The 24,296-nt window shown below is 41.0% G+C and overlaps 1 protein-coding gene across 2 annotated transcripts in view; it reads right to left on the bottom strand.

The window, feature by feature from the left end:
- Positions 1-8,929: 8,929 nt before the first annotated feature.
- Positions 8,930-24,296, bottom strand: part of LOC104609497 (putative LRR receptor-like serine/threonine-protein kinase At1g56140) — a 39,784-nt gene continuing 24,417 nt past the window's right edge. For both annotated transcript variants that reach the window (XM_010275828.3, XM_088891545.1), the window contains 8 exons: positions 23,400-23,791; positions 22,475-22,670; positions 22,209-22,373; positions 21,736-21,854; positions 10,425-10,635; positions 10,073-10,304; positions 9,796-9,946; positions 8,930-9,692 (listed from right to left, as the gene is read on the bottom strand). In XM_010275828.3, the coding sequence (XP_010274130.1) occupies positions 9,300-9,692; positions 9,796-9,946; positions 10,073-10,304; positions 10,425-10,635; positions 21,736-21,854; positions 22,209-22,373; positions 22,475-22,670; positions 23,400-23,791 (1,859 nt within the window). In that variant the 3' untranslated portion in view covers positions 8,930-9,299. The remainder of the gene's footprint in view (positions 9,693-9,795; positions 9,947-10,072; positions 10,305-10,424; positions 10,636-21,735; positions 21,855-22,208; positions 22,374-22,474; positions 22,671-23,399; positions 23,792-24,296) is intronic.

Below are 24,296 nucleotides of genomic sequence, written 5' to 3'. Positions count from 1 at the left end.
ACTTAGAGGGCCATCCAACAAGTGATGCATGAGTTCGATGTTGACGGGCTAAAGGTGATCCCTGACTCTCCTTTGGCTTCAGTTGCGATTGTTGATGAGGTTTTCGAAGGCATCGAGGTCTTTACTCCCCCTCCTCTGACTAGTGGCAACATTTAGTAGGGCTCTTCTAGCCTTTTCTACTTTCTCTCTCTTTTTTTTGTGATTATAAATGTGTTCGACCTAAGAGGCTGTAAAACTTTTTGTAAAGGCTCAATACTTGAAGTTAATAAAAAAATCATGCATTTTTTTTGTACATTGTGCTCCTTTTGTTCTATGCATTGTGCTCTCCCTTTCTTTCTTCTTTCTTTATTCTTCGTCGAGGGGTCCCTACCCCTTCCAACGATGAGAACACAGGGAACATACAAAAAGTAGCTTGTACTGGCTCGTTATACACACGCCTTAGGTTGTTAGGAGGGCGAGGCCGAGGTAGAGCTATGCAACCGAAGTGTGGCTCACTTGGCCTAATTCCTTCTAAGTGTTCACTTAGGCAAGGCCGAGGTGGCCTACTGAAATGTGGAGGAGAGGCTAAGGTAGAGTTGAAAATTGCCTGGCTCCCTTCCTCCCGTGGTTGCTTAGGCAAAGCCAAGATGACGCTCTGAGGAGGTCGGGGTCTCGGACCGAGGCAAACCATCGAGTTAGTCGGGGTGGCCGCTTTTAGTTAATTGCGCTAAGTGTATAAGACCAAGAGGCCATCGGCCGTAGAGGTAGGCAGTGAGGCATGCGAGGCCTCAGCCATCCTGGGTAATTTGGCAAGGTGTTAGGGTGTTTGCTATTAGTAATATTCCCTAGCGACAGTCTGGCACGAGCGCATGGTCCTTGGGAGAGGCTGTGTATCTCGGCCAGTCACGAAGCTGAGGGGTCTTAGAGACTTAGTGAGAACACGCGCTAAGCTTTGAGTTGAAGAGGAACTTTGCTTCATTCATTCACTACTTCATCAAAAAATTACACTCATTTGTAGTACATCCGGAGGTTCTCCGAGTTCCACGTCTGAGGGACAGGTCTTCCATCTAAATGTTCCAAATGAAAGGTGTCAGGGCCGACGACTTGCTTGATCCTGTTGGGGCCCTCCCAGTTGGGGCCCAACTTTCCTACTCCAAGTTTGGGGACCATCACCTTCCTGAGGACGAGGTCTCCCTCTCGGTAGTGTCTTTCTTTCACTTTCAAGTTGTAGTAACGGGCCACTCGTTGCTGGTAGGCAACCACCCTGATCTGTGCCTACTCCCGAGCTTCTTCTAGTAGATCCAGGTTTGCTCTAAGTGCTTCACTATTCTCAGCTTCGTTGTATGCTTCAGTTCGGAGCGTCAGCTGGCCGATCTCTACTGGGATAACTGCTTCTGTATTGTAGGTCTGGCCGAACGGGGTCTCTCCCGTGGCCGTCCGAGGTGTGGTTCGGTAGGCCTAGAGGACACTGTTTAGATTATTAGCCCATAAGCCTTTGGCTCGGTCTAGTCTATCCTTCAGTCCATCCAAGATTATCCTATTGGTGACCTCGACTAGGCCATTTGTCTGGGGGTAGCCCACTAAGGTGTACTATTGCTTGATGCTGAGGGAGGTACACCACTACTAGAACTTGGCGTCGTCAAATTGCTTCCCATTGTCAGTGACTAGCATGTAGGGGAGGCCGAAGCGACAAATAACGTTCTTCCAGAATAAGCTTTGAACTGCTTGAACTGTAATGGTAGCCAGGGGTTCGACTTCTACCCATTTGGTGAAGTAGTCCATAGCGATGACGAGGAGGTCCATCCCCCACTTGGCAAAGGGCTAGGGGCTACTAAGAGCCGAGAGGGTGGTGGTTGGCTGATGGCACAAGTTAGCTTGTCTCTAGCATTAGTCACACTTCCGTACCAGCTTGATTGCATCTTTATGAAGGGTTGGCCAAAAGGCTGATGGCACAATTTTTGGGCTAGCGCTCGGCCGCCGAGGTGGTTACCGCAGATGCCTTCATGAATTTCTCGGAGCATGTACCCTCCTTCCTCCTATCAAAGGCATTGGAGGTAAGGCAAGGTGAAGGATCTTCTGTACAATTTTCCCTCCAGTAGGGTGTAGTGAGCTGCCTGACGTCAGAGTCACCTTGCTTCATTCCTGTCATCAAGCAACTACTCTATCAATAGGAAATCGATAATAGGGTCCATCCATGACGGTTTGGCCTCTATTGGGAGCACTTGGGCTTCTTTTATAGAGGGTCGAGTTAGCTTCTCCATGCGGACAGTGCGGCCGAGGTGCTTGCCAATTTAGAAAGGGCATTGGCTCTTGCGTTCTCGGCTTGTGGGACCTGCTATAGGGAGAAGCATTGGAAGTGGTAGGCCAGTTCTTGGACTTTGACAAGGTACTTGGACATGCTTTGCTCTCTGGCCTCGTACTTGCCATTGACTTGGTTCACCACCAGTTGCAAGTCGTTGAAGGCTTCGACATGTAAGGAGTAGAGGTCACTAGCAAGCTGCAAACCAGCGAGGAGGGTCTCGTACTTAGCTTCATTATTGGATGATAAGAAGTCAAACCTTAGCGCATACTCCATGACTGCATTGTCTAGGGTGAGAAGGATGAGGCTTGCACCGCTTCCTTTGGCGTTGGATGAACCGTCCACAAAGAGTGTCCACTTGGTGTGAGTCCCCTCGACTAGGCAATCCCCTTCAGCATCTTCAGGGGCTTGGCCAAGGGCTCGACTAAAGGTGCATTCTGTTACTAAGTCTGCTTGGGCTTGTGCTTTGATGGCAGGCCTCGGCAAGTACTGTATGTCAAATTCAGACAAGTCGATGGCCCATTTAGTCAGGCACCTTAAGGTCTCATGTTTAGTGAGGACAGCCCTAAGGGGCTAGTTTGTCAGGACCGTTATAGTGTGAGCTTGAAGTACAACCTGAGCTTTCGAGCTGAGACCACCAAGGCGAAGGCCAATTTCTCCACTTCGGGATATCTGGTTTTGGCATCACAGAGGACCTTGCTGATGTAGTATATCGGCTTCTACATTCCGTCTTCTTTTATCAACACTGAGCTGACTACCTCATCCCCAGCCGATAGGTATAGATAGAGGGTCTCTCCTGGAGCTGGCCGAGCAAAGAGGGGAGGTGAGGTGAGGTAGACCTTTAGCTCGTCAAAGGTGCACTAGCATTCTTTCGTACAATGAAATTTCTTCAACTTTTTGATGGTGCAGAAGAAAGGAAGGTAGCGGTCGGCCGACTTCGACATGAAGCAGTTGAGAGCAGCTATTCGGCCAGTGAGTCTCTGAGTCTCCTTCACCGACCGAGGGGGTGCCATGTCCAGTATGGCTTGTATTTTGTTAAGGTTGGTCTTGATGCCTCTTTGAGTAACGACGAAGCCTAAGAATTTGTCTGAAATGACACCGAAGGCACACTTGCTGGGATTGAGTTTCATGTTGAACTTCCACAAGGTGTTGAAGGTCTCGGCCAAGTCTAAGGTGTGCATATCGGCTTTCAGGCACTTTGCCACCATATCATCCACATAGGCTTCGACGTTCCTCCCCATTTGATTTTTAAACACCTTGTTGACAATATGTTGGTAGGTGGCCCTGCATTCTTAAGGCCAAAGTGCATCACTTTATAGCAGTAAATGTTGTGCTCGGTGATGAATGAGGTCTTCTCCTTATCCTCTAGGTGCATCTTTATTTGGTTGTATCCAAACAAGGCATCCATGAAGCTGAGTAGCTCGTACCCTAAAGTGGTGTCGGCGAGGTGGTCTATTCTGTGAAGTAAATACAGATCCGCCATTTCCCGTTAGCCTTCTTCACCAAAACCACATATGGCAACCAGTTAGGGTAATGTACCTCTCAGATAAAGCTGGCGTCGAGTAGCTTATCAACTTCCTCTCCTATGGCCTTCCATCGCTCTGGTGCAAAGTTCTTTTTCTTTTGCCAAATTGGCCTAGAGCATGAGTCCACGCTCAGCCTATGAGTGATGATAGATGGGTCAATTCTAGGCATATCAACGGTGAACCAAGCAAAGATGTTGGCATTAGTTTTGAGGAAACTTACTAGCTCGGATAGGCATTCAGGGGGAAGGTTGGACCCAACGTTTACTATCTTCTCGAGCTCGGCCTTATCTAGGGGAACCGAGACGAGGTCCTGGGCTCGCTGGTTCCTCCCTGAGGTCAAAGCCCTCTAGTGGCAGTGCTTCCTCGTTCTTTCCTTTCAGTGCTGCCACATAGCACTGGTGGGTTGCTTGCTGGTCCCCTCGATCAACTCCGACGCCATGCTCGATGGGGAACTTGAGGGCGAGGTGAAATGAGGAGGTGGCTGCCCTTAGCGCGTGAAGGGTCGGTCTCCCCATGATTGCATTGTAGGGCAAGTCGATCCTCATGACCAAGAACTCGTTCATCATTGTCACCTGCTTGGGCTTTGTCCCTACCAACAATGGGTAGCTCCTCTGAAGGTGGCGTGGAAAGTCTGCCACGTCAAGGCGTCAGAATACCCGTAAAGTAACATGAGCACTCTGAAGCTCTCCAGGTGGTCGTCAGGGTCTGAGGTGCCATTGTACATTTCCAATGTAGGGGCCTTAAAGTGTTGGAGGAGAGGCTCGAAGATGATATCCAAGGTGAAGGCATCCATTCTCCTTGTCGGATTGCTTTGGTCGGCTGAGGCGTCAGCTCGGCTCTCTAGAACTTGGCAGAACTCATCCTTGATGGCCCCGAGCTCAGCTCACAACTTAGCAATCTGAGGGTTGGGTGGAGCTTGCCGCCCGTTTATCCCTTCGCGGGCATGGTGGGGATCCGCATAAACTCCGGAATTCTTTGAGACAGGACCGCACACCTCCTTTCTGGCATGGCGGTCATTCAAGACATTTCGGATGTTTGAGACCGGTGCGGGAGAGGCGCGACGTCGGCCCTCGGCCCTTGAGTGGGCGCTACGACAACCGAGGTGCCTGCCCTCGTCCTGGGGGTTCTCACTTTGGTGGCGATGGTGTTGCTCAGAATGCTAGCGGCTGTCTTCGGACCATGCCAGCTCTTCCTCCCTTTAGCTGGGAGGTCCTTCATTCCTTCATAGCAGGCTGACAGGTCAGCTGCTGCCAGACTTGGCCCATCGGGAGTCAGCTAGGCCAAGTGCTGAGGGCTCGACATGGTCATGTCGGCCATGGTGATCTAACACCCCGGCAGGGCGGTCGCCTCGGGAGGGACCTCCTGCTTGGGGGTAGGTTTGTTCCACATGTTGCATGAGGTACTCCAGGCGGTTGAGGATGGCCTAGAACTGTTCACTCGTAACCAGGTTCTGAGTGTTCCTGGCTCTTCGTACAATGGTGATCAAAGCTTAGGAGATTTCAAGTTTGTAGAGTTTCAAGGGATCGTCTTAGCAATGTTTCCCACACACGACACCAATTGTTGCTACTCAGATTGGTCGAGGGCAATAAGGTAAAAACACTCTTGAGATCTGAAGGCTAGTCGAAGGCTTTGAGGGATTCTGAGGAGGTGTGCCGAGGTCGAGAGCTGTGAAGTCCCTGGTAGTCTGAGGTTCTGCAAGACAGTAGATGTCAGAGGCCCCGGGTAAGAACCCGAGGTAGAGGATCTATTGGTCAAGTTAGTATGGGGGTTGAAGAGAGGGATCTGATGCAGACGAGGGCTCTAAAGAGGGTGCTCGTATGCACTAGGCTCACAAGAGGTAAGGTCCTTCACTTAAGTTTAGAGTTAGAGCTATTATTTAGGGATCCTTTACCTGGAGGGGGAGTACCCCGTATTTATACTTGAACTGCTTGGAGGTTGGTGGAGATGGATGCCCCCGATGAGCTCCATACAAGGGCAATTAGCGGGAGAAGCGGGGACGCTGGAGCGCTCCGCTATTGGCTCCAGATGAGGGGAGCAGGGTAGCCCCCGCCATGCTAGACTGGGACCCTGGCTGGCATCTGTGGGCTGGGCCCTCCAGCCCGTAATGGGCTGGGCCAGGTTACCCTACATCAAAAATAATTTTTGCTAAGTTTATTAACATTTTTTATGTGCTTTATTATGTTAATAAGTATTAATAATTTAAATTTTATTTTTTTTCAAAATTTTACTAATTTTAGAGTAAGTTAATAAAACTAAATTATGTAATTTATTTTAATTAATAAGTTAATCATGTAAAGTAAGTTGTTGGTTTTTAATTTTCCCTTATTTTTGTTTTTTTGTTACTTTCTGTTTTTTAATACTTTCTCCATAAATATTACTTTTAAAAAAGTTCTATCATTTTTAGTGAAATTTTCTCTTATTTTAGCAGTTAATTAAAAAATCAAGTTTCTAATTTTTTTTGTTATTTCAAAATTTTTAGAAAGTTTTCCTTATTTTATCATTTTTCCTAGCTATTAACAAAATTAATAATAATTTTCCCATTATCTTTCCTTACTTTTCCTGATTTTTCTGTTATTTTCTAATTAACAAAGTTGCTTTTAGTGAAAATTTCCTTTGTTTGCTCTTTTTGTTTTCAGAATTGCATAATCGGGTTGGGCCTATCAAAGCATATCAGTCCAATTCGGTATCGACTAGTAATTGAAGCTAGTGGGTGGATGGTTTTTGGGTAAAATAACCTTACCATGCTCTTTTTGTTTTGAAAATTGCCTAACCGGGTTGAACCATTCAAACCAAATTGGTCCTATTTGGTATAATTTGGTAATTGAAGTTAGTGGGTGGGATGATTCAAGTATTTAAATAACTCGACCCATGAACTTCATCTTCTTGATGCATAGCGATTTTTAAGCCCCTAGTTCATTTCTTCTTCCACTTTCTTCTTCTATTGGGAATTATATTTCTACGAAAATATAATCAAGTGAAATTAATATTTTAACAAAAGCATGTTAACTAATAATATACTTTTTGTTAAGTCTATTGATATATTTATTGTTTTTTATATTTTAATTTATTATTATTAATTTTAATTTTTTATAAATTTTATAAAATTAATTTACTAATTTTATAGTAAGTAATTAATATCACTAAGTTATTTAATTTATTTTAATTAATAAGTTAAACATGTATAGTAAGTTTTGCTAATTTTTAATTTTTCCTTATTTTTACTATTTTGTTACTTTCTAATTTTTAATATTTTCTCAATAAATATTATTTTTAATATGTTAAAAATTTCTGTTATTTTTAATGAAAATTTCTCTTATTTGATCAATTAAACAAAAAAATTAAGTTTCTATTGTTTTTTATTTTCTTATTTTTTTGGATAAATTCCTTTATGTTATTGTTCTCTTGTCTATTAACAAAATTGTTAATATTTTTTTCTTTATCTTCCCTTTTTTGACTTTTCTTGTTATTTTCTAATTAATAAAATTATCTTTTAGCAAAAAAATCCCTTATTTGCTATTTTTGTTTTTAAAACTGCATAACCAAGTCAAACCAATCAAACTGGATTAGTCCAGTTCAGTATGAATTGGTAATTGAAGCTAGCAGGTGGATGACCTGCGGGTATTCAAATAACCTGACCCTGCTCTTTTTATTAGGAAAATTGCATAGCTAGGTAGAACAGATCAAACCAAATTGGTCTAGTTTTGGTATGAACTGGTAAATGAAGCTAGTGGGTTGGATGGTTTTTGGGCATTTAAATAGCCTAACTGTTGTGGTCAGTAGTTTCTAAATGGAGTAAGTCTCTCAAGAACAATCGGTGGCAACAAAGCATTGCAACAGTCAGGGTTGGAGTAGTAGCGTAGCACTAGCCTCTTGGTTTTGCATCTCATTTAGGGAAGTGACCTTAGTATCTACTCACATAGGAGATGCTAAGGGTTTGGCCTTTGTAGCTTAGTAACAAGTCCAAAGCGAGGGAAGAAAGGAGATGAAACAAATTTCAGCAAAAGTATTCTTCAAAATTCAGCTTATATGATACAAACTTGGCCTACCTTATATATAATCCAAATAGAAAGAAATTACAATTTGACGCCTAAACACTGAAATGGACAAAGGGGTAATTAAAACAATCAGACACCTAGAAGCTCAAAAGGGAAACTGACAGCTTGGTCGAATCAATCACATGATTTGGCTATCAAGATTTGGTGGTTTCTTAGTGTGATCTTCATTTGTGGGTCGGTTTGGCAGTGGCCAGGGGCTAGGAGTCAACTTCACTACTCTAACAAAGACTAAGGTCATGCTCACAGGGAAGGGCCTAAACAATAAGCGAGGTGATCTCGCAAGGTTTTAGCATAGCAACCTCGTGAGGCTTCAGTGAGGTGGCCTTACGAGGTTTTAATAAGGTGAACTTGCAACACAACAGTGCTGTTCCAGATATAATTTAGCCCCATTCAGTGGGGGGTCAGTATACTTATTTCCTTCATGAAATGCTCTCTCAGACAAGGAAGATTATAACATCTGATTAGGATCTAAGATTGTTTTCGAGCATAGTTTCATGAGTGATTTCGTGAGTTTGTTAAGGGTAATAAAGGGTCCTAACTGTGAAACTCCTTGAGAATTTCGCCTTCACTTTTCTGTTTCTCTCTCATTTCCTATCAAACCAAACACAAGTTCCAGACTTCATTCCTTGGTTGTCAACTTGTTTTCATCTACCAATCTCTCTCCATGCCAATCAAACACAGTACAGAGAAGCTTTTGCCATCATCAATGTTTTGAGAGAAACCCCATGGGATGACTGAAGCATGATTCGTCCTTCTTGACAACATTAAGAACCTGCTTAGGTATTTTAGAAACAATACCTCTATTTCAATTTTACTCGTGCACTAATCTTGTTACATCTGGCTCTCCCATCGCTTAAAAGTTGAAAGGAAGAGACTACAATTACTGAATTACATGCTTGGAACAATTCTTTCAAGAACTAATTTTTACTTTAAAAGCTACCTTACTCCCTCAGAAATTTACTATTGGTTTTATCCTAGCCTAATTGTGGCTTAACATTTGGATACCAAGTACATTTGGAATTTATGTGGAAAACAAGATCTGGGTTTTCCTGTCCAAGAAGATAATAATATAATCGGACATTGTCAAATTTGTCATCTTATTTTGTCATTCAAAACGACTTCTCTCTCATATTTGTTTTTCTTGGATCAGTAATAAGAGATCTTATTGGAAGTGACAAAAAAAAAAGAAAAAAGAAAATACAAACAGCCAATCTCCAAAAGGGCAGAGAGGGGAGCCAAGGAGCCTTAATGAGGCAACCAATGGATATATAATTAATACATTAAAACAAAAGAGGAACTACCATGAAAGAAGACATCCCCCAATACAAAACACTCATTTATCCTTTTTTTTCTCTTTTTTGAAGCCCCAAAGCACTCATTTATCTCACTTATGCAATGCAGTCGGCTTGAGCTAGTATTTTTATAAAGTGCATTGGACCATCATACGTTTGTGGACTTTGGATCTTGTTCAACGATATCATGGAGTAATGATTCAGCACCTTTTGGTGGAGAGGGGCTTGAAAAAGGAATAATGCTTGGATTTGGTGATGTTGATATTGGGATACATGTAGAGGAATTGCTAGTTGCAAAGCTGCTGGTGATTTCACTAAATTGCCAATCGGTTAAGTAAGCAGGTCTACTTGTAACAGCACTCACTTCAGTCTTTCTTGAAAGCATGGCCACAACACGTGACATGGATGGACGAAGCGTTGGCGATGCCTGAGTGCACAAGAGAGCTACTCCTATAACTCGACGAGCTTCTTCTTCATCAAATTCATTCAATTTTGGATCAACCAGTTCCAAGTCGCAATTCTTTTCATGTAGATTCCATGCCTACAAGATTAAAGAAAATGGTTATGTTGAGAAGGGATCAAGTACCATATAAATTTTGCTGGCATACAACAATGATTAGTATATCATTTGCTAATTTTCATACCCATTCAAGAAGGTACAACTTCTCTTCATCTAAACTTGGGTCAGAATTTGGCCGCCCACTGAGGATCTCCAGAGCAACAACTCCAAATCCAAATACATCAGCCTTCTCTGTCAGATGCCCACGCAAGGCATACTCTGGTGCAAGATAGCCACTTCAAAGACATCAAACCAAGTCTGAGGTTATTTTTTATATATATTACAGAAAAATATAGAAAAGAAAGAAAAAAAAACAGTAGCATGGAAAGAATAATGCAATTGAATGATTAGAGGAGATCTACATTGTTCCTGCAACACGAGTGCTGAGGTGGGTCATGTTGTCTTCATACAACTTGGCCAAACCAAAATCCGATATCTTTGGGTTCAAATCAGCACCAAGAAGAATGTTACTTGCTTTGACATCCCTGTGTATAATTCTAGGTCTTGATTCCTCATGAAGATAAGCTAGACCTTTCGCCGTCCCCAAGCATATTTCATGGCGGGTCTTCCAATCTAGATATATAGCACACTTCCCTACAAAGTAGTGACAGCAGTTGGATAAACATGATTTTTCAAAGTATACCATGAGTCCACACAAAGAACTTTATTGAGATCATAGATGAGAAAGTACAGAGTTCTGCAACTGATTTATACCAAAGAGTGCTTGATCAAGGCTCTTGTTTACAAGATACTCATAAACTAGGAGTCTTTTATCTCCCTCAATACAGCATCCATACAAAGTCACAAGGTTGCGTTGTTGCACTGCAGATATTGTAGCAACCTCTGTTACAAACTGACTCTTTCCTTGGTGAGATACTGCTGAAAGTTGCTTCACAGCAACAACCCTCCCATCAGCAAGTGTTCCCTGGGAAATAGTACACAAGTCAGCAAAAGGAACATGTATAATTGCTAAGTACATATCTATGGAAAGCAATGTAAATAATATCTGGTGAAGAAAGATATCTAAGAAAATTGTTGGATTGAAGTCTCTTTATGTACGAGTGTTCGGCTGATAAGAGTTCTTATTAGCCTATACTTAAGTTTAAATTATCCTGTACTGGGCCTGTGTTAATGGGCCCAAGTCTGTTTAATGTTTTAAGTTGTCTGGGTGTCCCATCACTAATCAGGGGCATTCCAGTAATTCCTTGTATCATTGTACTACATTCTAATATAAATAACAGTATTGTCGACTGAGCTATTTAGTTTGACATTCACAGCATTTCAGAGGTCTTCTTCTCTTCTCTACTACTTCGAATACAGCTCCTAAGCTCACATGGTATCAGAGCATTAGCTTCTCCCTGGTTTCAGCCGGCGCACTCTCTCTTCTCTTGCTGTCTTTTCATCTTCTTTCTTCTTTTCTAGGTTGCTGCAGTGAAAACCTAGGGTTGTAAGAGAACAAAGCAAGTTCGAACCTAGGGTTTCCCTTGGTTGTAGGGCTCAAGGGAAGTAAGACCCAGAAGCAGATGTCCTATTAGGTTATTTCCAGCAAATAGTAGCTATTTGGCTACTAAGAGAGGTCTATATAGGACAGACCTAGTTGAGGACTGATTTCAGCAGTCCTAGCACTAGCCGAAAGGGAGAGAGCTTCTTCTACAGTTGCAGCTTCGAAGCTCCAGCAAGACTTGCACGGCACAGTGGTAAAGAGCCCTAATTTCAGGTCGGTTATCAGCCCAGAACCTCTCACTTGCTGCTGTACACGAACTGCTTCAGCTCAAGTGAAGTCTACCTAGCGACCTACCAGCACCTGATTGTCCAGCACTGTGAACACTTCGGCCAGCTCTAAACAGAGCCATCTACTCTAGGACTGAAGTCAGGATGTCCTCACTATCCGGAGAAGTTTCCTCTAGAGATAACAGACCTGCCGCAAGGTTCTCAAACCTGGAAAACCCTAATCTGCACAGCTTGCAGATTACAAGTGTGCTGCTGGATGAGTATAACTTCAGAGAGTGGTCCATCTCAGCAAGGCTTTTCATTACTTCCCGTGATCTCACAGGTTATTTACATGGGGACAAGAAGGAACCTGAAGTCGGCAGTCCTGAGCATGCCGTGTGGCGTAAGGAAAATGCCACAGTCATGTCTTGGTTGCTGGCCTCCATGACTCCTCGGGTTGCCAGAACTGTTCATCATTTCCCTACAACTGCTAAGATTTGGGAAAAGGTATCTAGATCTACGGCCAGAAGAAGAATAATGCTAGAATCTACAGATTGAACCAAGACATTGCAGCTCTAAGGCAAGGAGATATGACGGTTGCAACATACTTTGCAACTCTGGAAGGCCTTTGGGAAGAGCTTGATCATCACTTGATATTGGATTGGGAAAATGCCAAGGACAAGGAGAGACATGATAAGCAAATTGAAGAGAGTAGAGCCTTCATGTTTCTGGCTGACCTAGACCCAGTGTATGAGGGTATAAGGTCACAAATTCTAGGGAGATGAATTGCCAGAGCTACACCATGTCTATTACCTAGTGAGAAATGAAGAAGTCAGGAGAAAGGAGATGCAAGTTGACTCTCAGACACAGTCAACTGAACTATCTGGAGAACATTCAGCCCTAGTCTCCACTAAGGGAAACAGATATCCAGACAAGAAGTCCCTCAAGTGCACCCACTGTGGTGGTGAGAAACATACAAAAGAAAAATGTTGGGTCATGTATCCTCATCTGAAGCCAGCTGCATTGAGAAAGGACAAGAGACAACATAAGGGTCATACGGCAAGTGGCAATCTTGCCACCAACAACAACAGTGGTGACAACTCACAAAGTACTCCAACAGTGTCTTCTTCCTCCATAGGGCAGGTTGCTGACTCCTCTGGAGCTGGTACTTTGGGCTTCACGGCTAGTGAGGTAGAGGTTCTCAGCCGGGCATTAGCCCATCTAAAAAACAATTATTTTGCTTCCACCTCTCTTGCCAGATCAGGTACAATCTCTGCCTTTAGTGCAACTGACCATATGACACATATGTCCTCCTTATTCTCTTCATATCATTTGTTGTCTGGCCAAGATAAGATGAGAGTGGCTGATGGGTCTTTCTCCACCATCTCTTTCAAGGGGGTGGTTAACCTAAGCAAGGACCTCTCTCTTAAATCAGTCCTACGTGTTCCTAGTCTTACCTCAAATCTTTTGTTTGTTTCAAAGCTTACAAAAAATTTGAACTGCAGTATAACTTTTTTCCCTACTCATTGTGTCTTCCAGGACAGATTGACGAGGAGAACGATTGGGAGTGGTCATGAGTATGGAGGCCTCTACTATTTTGATGCAGACATCGGCTCAGCCCTACAAGCTTCTGCTGCTACTAGTCCGGAAAGTGTGGAGTCAATAGCTAGGCTGCACCTGTGGCATGCTAGGCTAGGTCATGTGTCTTTCTCTTCATTAGCAATGTTGTTTCCCGAATTGTTTAAGGGCATTCCAAGTCAGAGTTTAATTTGTGATGTGTGTCAAATGTCAAAACAATGTAGAACAGTGTATCCAACTTCCAGTAATGAAATTCAAGCTCCTTTTGATTTGGTTCATTCTGATGTTTGGAGACCTTCACCCATTGTTTCCATTGATGGCTTCCGTTACTTTATCAATTTTATTGACCATTATTCTTGGTGCACATGGATTTATCTATTAAAAGGACGAGATGAAGTACCACGGATAACTATGGCTTTTTGCAAGATGATTGAAACACAATTTGATAAGAAGATTAAGCAATTCCGGTCAGACAATGCTGCTGAATACTTTGAAAAATCCCTGAACTCATTCATTGAAGATGCTGGCATGTTACACCAATCATCCTGTGCTAATACCCCTCAGCAAAATGGAGTTGCTGAGCGCAAGAACAGACGTCTATTGGAGACAACTCGAGCCCTACTATTCCAGCACAAAGTGCCCAAGCAATACTAGTCTCAAGCTGTACTCGCTGCACCATACCTGATAAATCAGATGCCATCTAAGGTATTGGGTATGAAGACCCCTTTCTCTGTTTTGTATCCCACTCTTCTAGAATTTCCTCTTCCCCCACGGGTTTTTGGCTGTATATGTTTCATACATGTGAAGGATCCAAAGAAAACCAAGCTGGATCCCAAGGCTACAAAGGGAATATTTTTGGGGTACTCTCCTACACAAAAGGGGTACAAGTGTTATGATCCTATCTCCAAGAAAAAGTATGTCACCAGAGATGTAGTCTTTTTTGAGTCTCAACCCTATTTCCAGTCTTCTCAGAATCCTCTTCAGGGGGAGACTAGTGGATTAGAAGAGGATTTCATTCTCCCTCCTTTTTTGTTCCCCTATCTGACTCAGGTCTTCCATCACCTTCCACTACTCCTAGCTGTGACATTCTGGGTCAACCTAGTAAGGCTCCAAATGTGCCAGCTACTCCTCCTGATGCAGCAGATGCTCCTGAAGATTCCAGTAGGCAATAGAAGGAGATACTTACATACAACAGAAGGAAAAAGGGCTCTCAACCTCATGACTGCAACTAGTTGGACTCAGATCAATCTGTCTCTGCAATTCAAGGTAATTCTGACTCACATACTTCGGATTTGGATTTTCCTATTGCTCTTCGTAAGCCTGTCCATTCTTGTACCACCCAGCATCCCATAGCTGATTTTGTTTCTTACTCACATTTATCTCCTGCCTATCACTCCTTTGTGTCTGTTCTTTCCTCTGTACGTGTTCCTTCTAGGTACTCAGAGGCAGCATCTGATCCAAGGTGGAAAGAAGCTATGAATGAAGAGATGAAAGCCCTAATGAAAGCAAGAACTTGGGAATTAGTGAACCTGCTAGAGGAGAAGGGCACTGTTGGGTGCAAGTGGGTATTTACAGTAAAGCACAGGGAGGATGGGTCAATCGAGAGGTACAAGGCCAGACTTGTGGCAAAGGAATTTACTCAAAAGGAAGGAATTGACTACAAAGGAACCTTTGCCCCAGTAGCAAAGCTCAACACAATCCGGGTTCTATTGTCACTAGCAACAAATTTCTCATGGGAACTTCATCAGCTGGATGTGAAGAATTCCTTCCTAAATGGTGATCTTCATGAAGAGGTATTCATGGAACCTCCACCAGGCTATGATGTTGGTTCGAGAGACTTTGTATGGCCATGAAGAAAGTGGGGTACACTCAGAGTGGTGCAAATCATACCTTGTTTACAAGGAGACAGGATAGCAGGCTTACGGCACTCATTGTTTATGTGGATGATATGGTGATTACCGGGCATGACTTGGAAGAGATAAAGAGACTGAAGGAGTTCCTAGCTTCAGAATTTGAGATCAAAGACTTGGGAAATCTGAGATATTTTCTTGGGATTGAAGTTGCTAGATCAAGAGAAGGAATCTACATATGTTAGTGGAAATATGTGCTAGATCTCCTAGAGGAAACAGGCATGATGGGATGTAGGCCAGTAGACACTCCAATAGAACAGAACCATGGCCTACAAGAATCAATGGGTGAGGACTACTGTGATAGAGAGAGATACTATAAATTGGTAGGAAAGTTGATATACTTATCCCTTACTCGTCCAGATATTGCCTATGTAGTGCATGTTGTCAGTCAATTCATGCACTCACCAAAGATCTCTCACATGAGAGCAGTTGAAAGAATTCTCAGGTACTTGAAGACTTGCCTAGGGAAGGGAATTCTATTCATAAAAAACAGTAAACTTGAAATTGAAGCCTACACTGATGCAGATTAGGCTGGGTCTGTTAGAGATAGAAAATCAACCTCAGGTTACTATACATTTGTGGGAGGAAACCTGGTCATATGGCGCAGTAAGAAGTAGAATGTAGTGGCTAGATCAATTGCAGAAGCAGAATATCGAGCTATGGCCCATGGGGTTGCTGAACTCTTATGGCTCAGAACTCTTCTTAATGAGCTTGGCATTAAGGTTGAAGGTACTCTCAGGCTATATTGTGACAATAAAGCTGCCATCAACATTGCCAACAATCCCGTGCAGCATGACAGGACAAAACATATTGAGATTGATCGACACTTTGTTAGAGAGAGAATTGTCTCGGGTGAACTCTGTGTGCCTTATACTCCATCTGAGATGCAAATTACAGATGTATTGACTAAAGGGCTGGCAGCAGCAAAGTTCAAGGACATACTTGGCAAGCTAAACATGATTGATATCCATGCTTAGCTTGAGGGGGAGTGTTGGATTGAAGTCTCTTTATGTATGACTGTTCGGCTGATAAGAGTTCTTATTAGCCTATACTTAAGTTTAAGTTATGCTGTACTGGGCCTGTGTTAATGGGCCTAAGCCTGTTTAATGTTTTAAGTTGTCTGGGTGTCCCATCACTAATCAGGGGCATTCCAGTAATTCCATGTATCATTGTACTACATTCTAATATAAATAACAGTATTGTCGACTGAGCTATTTAGTTCGACATTCACAGCATTTCAGAGGTCTTCTTCTCTTCTCTACTACTTCGAATACAGCTCCTAAGCTCACAAAAATTATAAAGCAAGAAACGAGAAAGAAGACTAAATATATGAAGAATAACCAAGCACCTGTTACGAATGGTGTGAGAATGAAGGTGATCTTGTCTTCATAATTACTTTTCATGATGAGGGGTAATAGAAGTCATTTTATCTATGTTTAATTGACTCATATTTAAGCTCATTAGGGATGTCAGCGGGTCAGGTTAAAGTGGCCAACTTGTTGACATTGCAATATTGAAACATTTGTATAACTAATCAATTATCGGTGTATTATATGTGTAATGGGTCGGAGTAGGTTCAATTTTTCATCCTTGTTCAACCAAGTTGGGTTAAGGTCAAAGTTACTTTGGGTTGGCTAGTTTATTTTAGGTTGGGTTCGTGTTGAGTCAGACCTGTACCAAGCCCAACCAATTGACATCCCTAAAGCTAACGAAGTGGATATTCTTTTCTTTTTCTTTTTCCGTTTGTAAGCTAGGAATATATTTCTTTTTCTTTTTCTTTTTCTTTTTCTTTTTTCCTTTGGTAAACTGGGAATATATTTCTTTTTCTTTTTTCTACTGTTTACATTTTTTTTTCTTTTTTTTCTCTTTTATCATCAAAGACAACAAATCATGAAGCATTGCTGTTTACATTTTTCCTCATACATTTCAAACTTCATACAAAATATATGATCCTAAGATAAGTATGGCATATGCATTTTCCCGTAAACCACTTCCCTCCCAACCCTCCCCACTTGGTTCTCCTCCCCCATGGGGCCCCCTCATGGCCCCATCCATGTCTATCCCCCTCCCCCCTGAAAAAAAAAAGAGAGAAAAGCTCCACCTCTGCCAACCCTGGTGAAGGTTAGGCTTGTTCCAAGGTCTCCGTTATAACCAGCTTGAGACTTTAATAGAGAGCCAGCTATAACCAAACACATGCATTGTATTTATGGGCATACATGTGGCAAGGAAAGGTAGCCTGATCTGGTAAGGTTCTGGTCTGGATGACACTACCTTTTTCTGCCACATGGAGGGATGATATTTCTGATCAAAACTATCACCAGATAGGGGACTCTCTGGATTGGTCATGTGTCCCCCCGCCCCCCGATTCCATGTTGGACCTTACAGCGCACACAACCTCTGTATTGGAGCTTTCCCCCAAGTAATATCAGTCCTATAAGAAAGGTGTAATTTGGAGATGTGGAAATTGGCTTTTAGGCTGAAATTTTCCTCATAAATAGAGAGGATGGTGAGTTCAGCATTTTCGACCCTTTTTGGACCCCAACCATTCTATCACATGGAAGATTCCTAGTTTTCTTAGAATTCTCCAAATTACCTAGTACCAAATCCTTGGCTAGAATCAGTGAGCTGGATGATGAGGGAATTAGTGAATTATCAGCGGAAGAAAGGTTTCAGAGGGAGACTGCAAGAGATGAATATACGAGACTAAGCCAATATAGAGGAAATCTCATGCTGTCAAAAGTCAAGGATTCAATGGCTCAACAAAGGTGGCAGCCTTCTTTCATAAGATTGCAAATGCAAAAAGGAGATGTAATATCATTTCCAGATTTCAGGTCGGGGAGCATCATTATTAGGATAAAAGGGAGGTATGTTGTTGGGCCATCATGGACTTCTAAAAGAACTATGCCCATGATATAACTAGAGCAAAGCTAGAAGGATGGCTTTCAACTGAATATCAGATAAAGACAAGAGACATCTTGGAGAAAAGTTTTGAGGTAGTGATATAGGATGGGTAAGGGTCCCACTAATTTAGGATATGGTGGCGGGCTGTGGGGGTGATTAGAGATGAAAAATATGAAGGGAAAAGAAAATAGGGTTCTTGTTGTGCACCAAAGAATGAGTACGAAATTAGAAGAAAGAGGTGAGCTCTTGCTGTTAGGGAGAACAGCAAAGAGAGATCACTTACAAGAAGAAATAGAGAGAGAAAGAAAGAGGGGGAAAGAAAAAAAAAACTTCCGGCAACAAGCAGAATTCACTAAACCAATCTTTATTTCATTAAATCACTCTTCTTGAATCCAATTACAATGACTATTTATTCAATTTGTTAACTCAGATTTCCCCTTTCAGACTCCAATTTGGGTTACGAAATTGACCCAAGATAACTCCTAAATGCTTTAGAACTAAGACAAATCCATAACTAACCCATTAGGACACTTAAATAAGGACTCCAACTCCTAAACAACATTTTCCTAATCCAACTACAAAGAGTAGTTGTGAGAATTACTATAAATAGTATGTCTTTCAAGATAACAAAATCTAAGTAGACCCCACTTTTAGTTTTCACCAATTCTTCTGTAAATTTCCTTCTAGATGAGAATGAGGCCAAAAGCCTTATTCAAACAATTTCTTCCTTTTCCTCAAATCTGTTAACTTCTTTTTGGGTCTCCAAAGAGGCTCAAACTCTAACCAAGTGCATGCTGCTGCATCAAGTAGAGGTATTACAAGCCTATAAACATCTAAAATGGAACAAATCCCCAAGTCCATATTGGTTCCTGGTGGCCTTTTATAGAAAGTGCCAGAAGTTCCTAAAGAATAACTTCATGAAGGTTCTATAGGAGTTCCATGATAATGCTGAAATTGCAATGCAGCCAATTCCACCATCTCACTAGCTCCAAAGCTTCAGGGAGTTGTTGAATTAAGGGACTACAGGTCCATTAGTGTGATTGGTTCTATAAACTAATCACCAAAGTTTTGGCCAATCAGCTTAGGAAGGACTACAGGTCCTAAAATCATCTCTCCACCGCAAGGGGATTCGTAGAGGAAAATCATTTCCTGGATGGTTTACTAATAACAAACATACTCATTGGTTGAAGAAGAAAACAAAGTGAGCCTGGGGTGATTGGTAAATTGGACATGGAGAAGGTGTATGACCATATCCAAAGGAATTTCCTAGACTAGTTGCATAAACTGGGTTTCATTATCAGATGGAGGAGCTGGATTGTTGTGTCTCTCTACAGATAGATTCTCAATCTTAGTATATAGAACCCCTTTGGATTCTTTTGAGGGGGGAGAGGTCTATGGCAGGGAGGTCCTCTCTCACCCTTTTTTTATTATTGTCACAGAAGCTCCAAGTAGGCTGACCAATAGGACGGTTGAGGTGATAACATTCAACGATCTAAAATTTAGAATGATAGCAATGTCATTGTCCTCCTTTAATTTCTGACTTAATCTTCTTCTCCCATTCTAGGTGTTCCAATATTCTATTTATGAGATGCCTACCGATATGATTTGAAGCAGTTTTGGGAATAAACATTCAAAAAAATGAACTGTTTGAAGTTGAGGATGTTCCAAAAATTGATGAATTGGCAGCAAACTTTAGGATGTAAAAGCACACTTACATCCAAGTATCTAAAATTTTCGGTCTCCCTTTAGGAGCCAAATACAAGGCCAAATAACTATGAGAGCCAGTGATTGAAAGAGTAAGAAGAAAGTTAGCAGGATGGAAAAGAGGCTAGTTGTCAAAAGGTGGTAAACTGGCTTTGATTCAAACTGCAGTATTGAATTTGACCATTTATTTTTCATCTATCTTTTGAGCCCCTACCTCAGTTATTCAATCACTGTAAAAGATAAGGAGGGACTTCCTATTGGATGGCCTGAATGAGGAGAAGAAGCTGCATTTTATATCTTGTTAATCTGCCTTCCCCAAAACAAGGGCGGACTGAACATAAGATCTCTAAGCTTCATGGATAGAGTACTTTTAAGAAAAGGGCTATGGAGATAATGGAAATGATAAAGAGATCTTTGGAGGAATCTAATTCATAAGTATGGTGATAGTGGCTTTGGTTGGGAAGTGCCCCCACCCAAAGCTCATATGGCTTGAGTTTTTGGACAGGAATTATGAAAATCAGAATGAATTCTTACAGGTCATAGGAAGTCCCTCTTTCAATATTGAGTCAAGGAGACTGTGTGAAATTTTGGCCTGATGTTTGGTGTGGTTAGGGATCCTTATCCCAAGTCTACCCTCAAATTTTTGTTACAACTATGGATAGAAATGCCTCAATCAAGGATTATTATGAAGTGACGGATGACTAAGTTGTTTAAGCAACAAAACTCAGAAGAAGTCTACATGACTGGGAGATAGATGAACTTTTGGTCTTCATGGAGGAACTGAACCTAGAGATGCCTCAAGTACAGTCACAGAATAGAGGAAAGAGGAATGCTGAACAGTCAGGGATATTCACAGTCAAGCCATTTAACAAGGTGTTGTTGGCTCATCAGGGAGATGATGTACCTTGGATATGGTGTCCAAGAGAATTGTGTTGGATAATTGTTGCTATCTTTGTAGACTAATGGAAGAGTCTGCACCATCTTTTGATCCACTGCAAGGAGTCTTACAGCATTTGGACTTATTTCTTAAGATTATTTGGGTGCATATGGGCCACTCTGAAAGGACCTGGAATCATTGTTCTCTTCCTGGTTGCCTGGTCCTTGCAAGGCTTAAGTAAAAGGAGTAGGGCCTTGGGGCAGTTGACACCTGAAGATGTCTGTTGGACATTATGGTTGGAATGCAATAGCAGAATATTTGAAGGAAGATGGAAATGTGCTGATAGCCAAGATGGAAATGCTAATTATATGTTATGTTTGTGCCATGAATTCTTTGTGGCAAGCCGCTTCATGAATCTGCTCCGAATTAATTTGAGAAACACCCGAAGGCAAAATTTCATGGTGGTTTGTGGTGGAAGCGTAGGGCTTGGGCTGCTAAACCTATAAAAGGAGTTATGTATTTCGGGGGTTTTCTCTCTTATATACTTAGTTTTTGTCTTGTGAGAGAAGAGTGAGACCTTGGGTGTATTTGGGGTTTAGGGTTTTCTGTGAGTAAGGTTGTGAGTGCACAACTCTGTATTCCTTATCCATTGCTGACTATATAGTAGATTTCTGCTCCTCCTTCACCCATGGATGTAGGCTATAAGCCAAACCACATAAATTTGTGTGTTCTCTTTGCTTGCTTCTTTTTATCTCTGTTTTTTCTTTCATTTTGGGTGCCATTTGAATCTGTTTTTCTTGGGTTTTCCGCAACATTATATTTTACGCTTGCAATTGCAAAGAGTTTTTTGGAGTTTCCTGTCATCATTTCAGCAACCATGGGGACAAGGATTTTGTAGTATTATATCTTTTTGTATCGCTCGACACAACCCATATTAAGTTAGAATTATAGATTTTGTGATTATCTTCTTGAGGGATCCTCTCCCTCTTAAAATATAGTTTGTTTACTTATCAAAAAGAAAAAGAAAAAACAAACAAAACATGCAAGTACCAAATCCATTCCCATACACATGCACAGACCCATGCAATACATATTCATAGACATACATATTGATACAAACACTATTTTCTATCACCAGCATTTTTCCTATATCAACTATTCATAGATTTAATACATATAGACAAAATTACTTGTCCTGATCCACTATAAGAAATAAGACCAATGTGTCCATTGGTGAAGCTTTTCAGTCCTAACTAACCATTTTTTTTATCTTAAGTATGAGCAAATAAGTCTTTTGATCATGATGTTAAATTATCACACAGTTTGTCAGTTCATTATATCTTACCTTGTAAACAGGTCCAAATCCTCCCTCTCCTAGCTTGTTTTTAGGATCAAAGTCTTCTGTAGCACTTCGCACATCAGCATAACTGAAAATAGTAGCCTTGGAACCTATTGCTTGAATCTCTGCAAATATTTATTGAAGTTCAAAATTCTACCACGAATTTTCTTGAAGGTATTTATATCATTTTTCTCTAATACCACCAATTTATTTTTACCAACAGCAAGCAAAATTTGATGAACCCAAATAAATGGTCTCTAGGATAAGGTCCCTGTTTTAGAGTGCAACCTTCCAAACTTAAACCAAATGAGAATATTTACACCAAGTTGTGAATCAGAAAATGGATATAATCTGATTTAAATGTGACTAGTCAGTTAGATTTAGATGAACCTTTAAATTTTTCTTGGATAAGACACCCAACTAGGACTAAGAAAAGACTAACAAGACCCATATATTACCAATACTGAAATTAACATTACCTTCATCATTATTGGTGTTTAACCTCTTCTTTCTCAAGAAAAAGATCGTGAAAGCTAACATTGAGCTTGCAATTACAGCAGCAACTGTAATACCAGCAATCAAGCCAGTCTTTTTCTTCTTTGTTGTAGTTGTTGGTGGAAGGCCACTTACAGTTGGTACGAAATCTAACAAAAAAATTGTGAACAATAATTAGAACAATTGCACTTTAATGCATATAGGTAGACATTTTAAATCAAAGTTCAGCTGTTAATTTGTGATATATTACCAGAAGTAACACTGATGGCTGAAATTAGTGATCCATAATAACCATTTAGAGGTATAGCACAAGTACCCTTTCCAGCCCAAAAAAGATGGATTTCAAGGTAATTCTCTGATACATTAGCCTTCAAATCCTTCTCAACTGCTCTATAGGCCCCACCTGCCTCTTTTCGTATGTCAAAGTCTTTTACTTCCAGTTTTCCCTGGAGAATTGATAAATGAAGGCTTAACATGGAATATTTGGTTCTACATTAGTAAAACTGCCATATCAGGAGCATAGTTGTTAAGGCATTGCCTATGTACCAAAGTAGGCAAGGCAAGTGATAAGGTCTCCACGGAGGTTACGTTATGATGCCATAAACTTAAATAGGCACCTAGTTAGTGACTTAGTGTACTAGGTGCCAAGGCATCAAAAAATCTATGCAGGCAACATGTATTGTTGATGTATATAATGTTATTGTAGGTCTTGATACATGTAATTATATGTATATATACTTAGCAATTATTGTATAGCAATGAATGAGGGTATTAAAGCAATAGAGTAGTAGAAAGATGGGAGATTGATTGCTGAAAAGGAGAAATGTATTCTATTTCCTGCATTCCACGGAACATAACACTTGTTTTAAACTCAGACAATAAGTTTTAATTCTAGAAAAACTTAAACTTTTAACAGTGATTATTTTAACTATTTACATGAGTAAAGCTAATTCAATATTTGTTGGAGATAAAAATTTTGATTGAGCTTCAAAACATGGTCTAATGCAGCAAAAGATAACTGGTGATTTTAGTCATTCCAGGTAAAGGGACATTGTTGAGCTAGTTGTTATGTCAATATTCTTAAATGCTACGTTCAATTTACTGGGAACTTCTGGGCAGGAATAATCTTAAATATTCTTAGTTATTAGGAAATATATCTATTCCATTACGCATACCTGTATATAAATATCAAAACTACGAGTTCCAAGACTCTGCCAAGTGCGTAAGCTTTCATTGTCAAATCCAGTCTCTGCAAATTGTAGGTTTATATTGTAGACTCCATTCTCCAAGCCTAGGCCATAGTATCTCAGTGATCCTGGAGATATCCTTGCAGTTTGGAAGAATTGAGAGCTCAAATTTCCTGCATTTGCAATTTGTGCTGAAGTATTTTGTATATAAACATCTCCCCCCTGCCTGTCATGAAACAGCCCGACATTGCTAACTGCCCACTTGTTTGTATCAGTTACATAATATGATGCTGGACTAAGAGTTTTATTTTCTCTCTCAAATACTACACCAGTTGGAGATGTCATTTCTGGACCACCACACTTGATTGAAAAGTTGGCATCTGTAAAACCAGTAAATTTGATGTAAATTTTGTATATCCATATTCAGATAGTATATATTCTCAATATAGTCCTTTATAAATGGGCTTCAGAAACCCTTTTCTGCTTCTTATTGTATTATATTTTTACTAAACAAATAAAAAATAAGGCAGCTATAATGCTTCCACCTTAGTGCACTTAAACATGAATGTTGTGGTTTTCTATAATCTGTCACTGAAGAAAGTATTTCTTTTTTCTTTGTACTAAAGATTAAAAGATCAAAACAATTTCCATGACAGCTTCATTTCAAACTATGATGAATCCTCAAACTCACACAACCATCACTTTGTAGGGCAAAATGAGACGAGTTGAGTCCTGTAGCAAGTAATGCTAGACAAGGTTTTTATGTATACCCCTAGATTAGATTTGATGTATCTCTATGCATGAAGTACAATGATCATAATTTCCAATTACCAAATTGAGGTATCAATTAATGTACATTTACTTTTTTAATCATAAACTTACAAT

The sequence above is a fragment of the Nelumbo nucifera genome, chromosome 7, assembly GCF_055504915.1.
Source record: "Nelumbo nucifera cultivar China Antique chromosome 7, China Antique-T2T, whole genome shotgun sequence".
Lineage (NCBI taxonomy): Eukaryota > Viridiplantae > Streptophyta > Magnoliopsida > Proteales > Nelumbonaceae > Nelumbo > Nelumbo nucifera.
The sequence above is the reverse complement of the archived record's forward strand: the minus strand, read 5'-3'. Positions and strand labels throughout refer to the sequence as shown.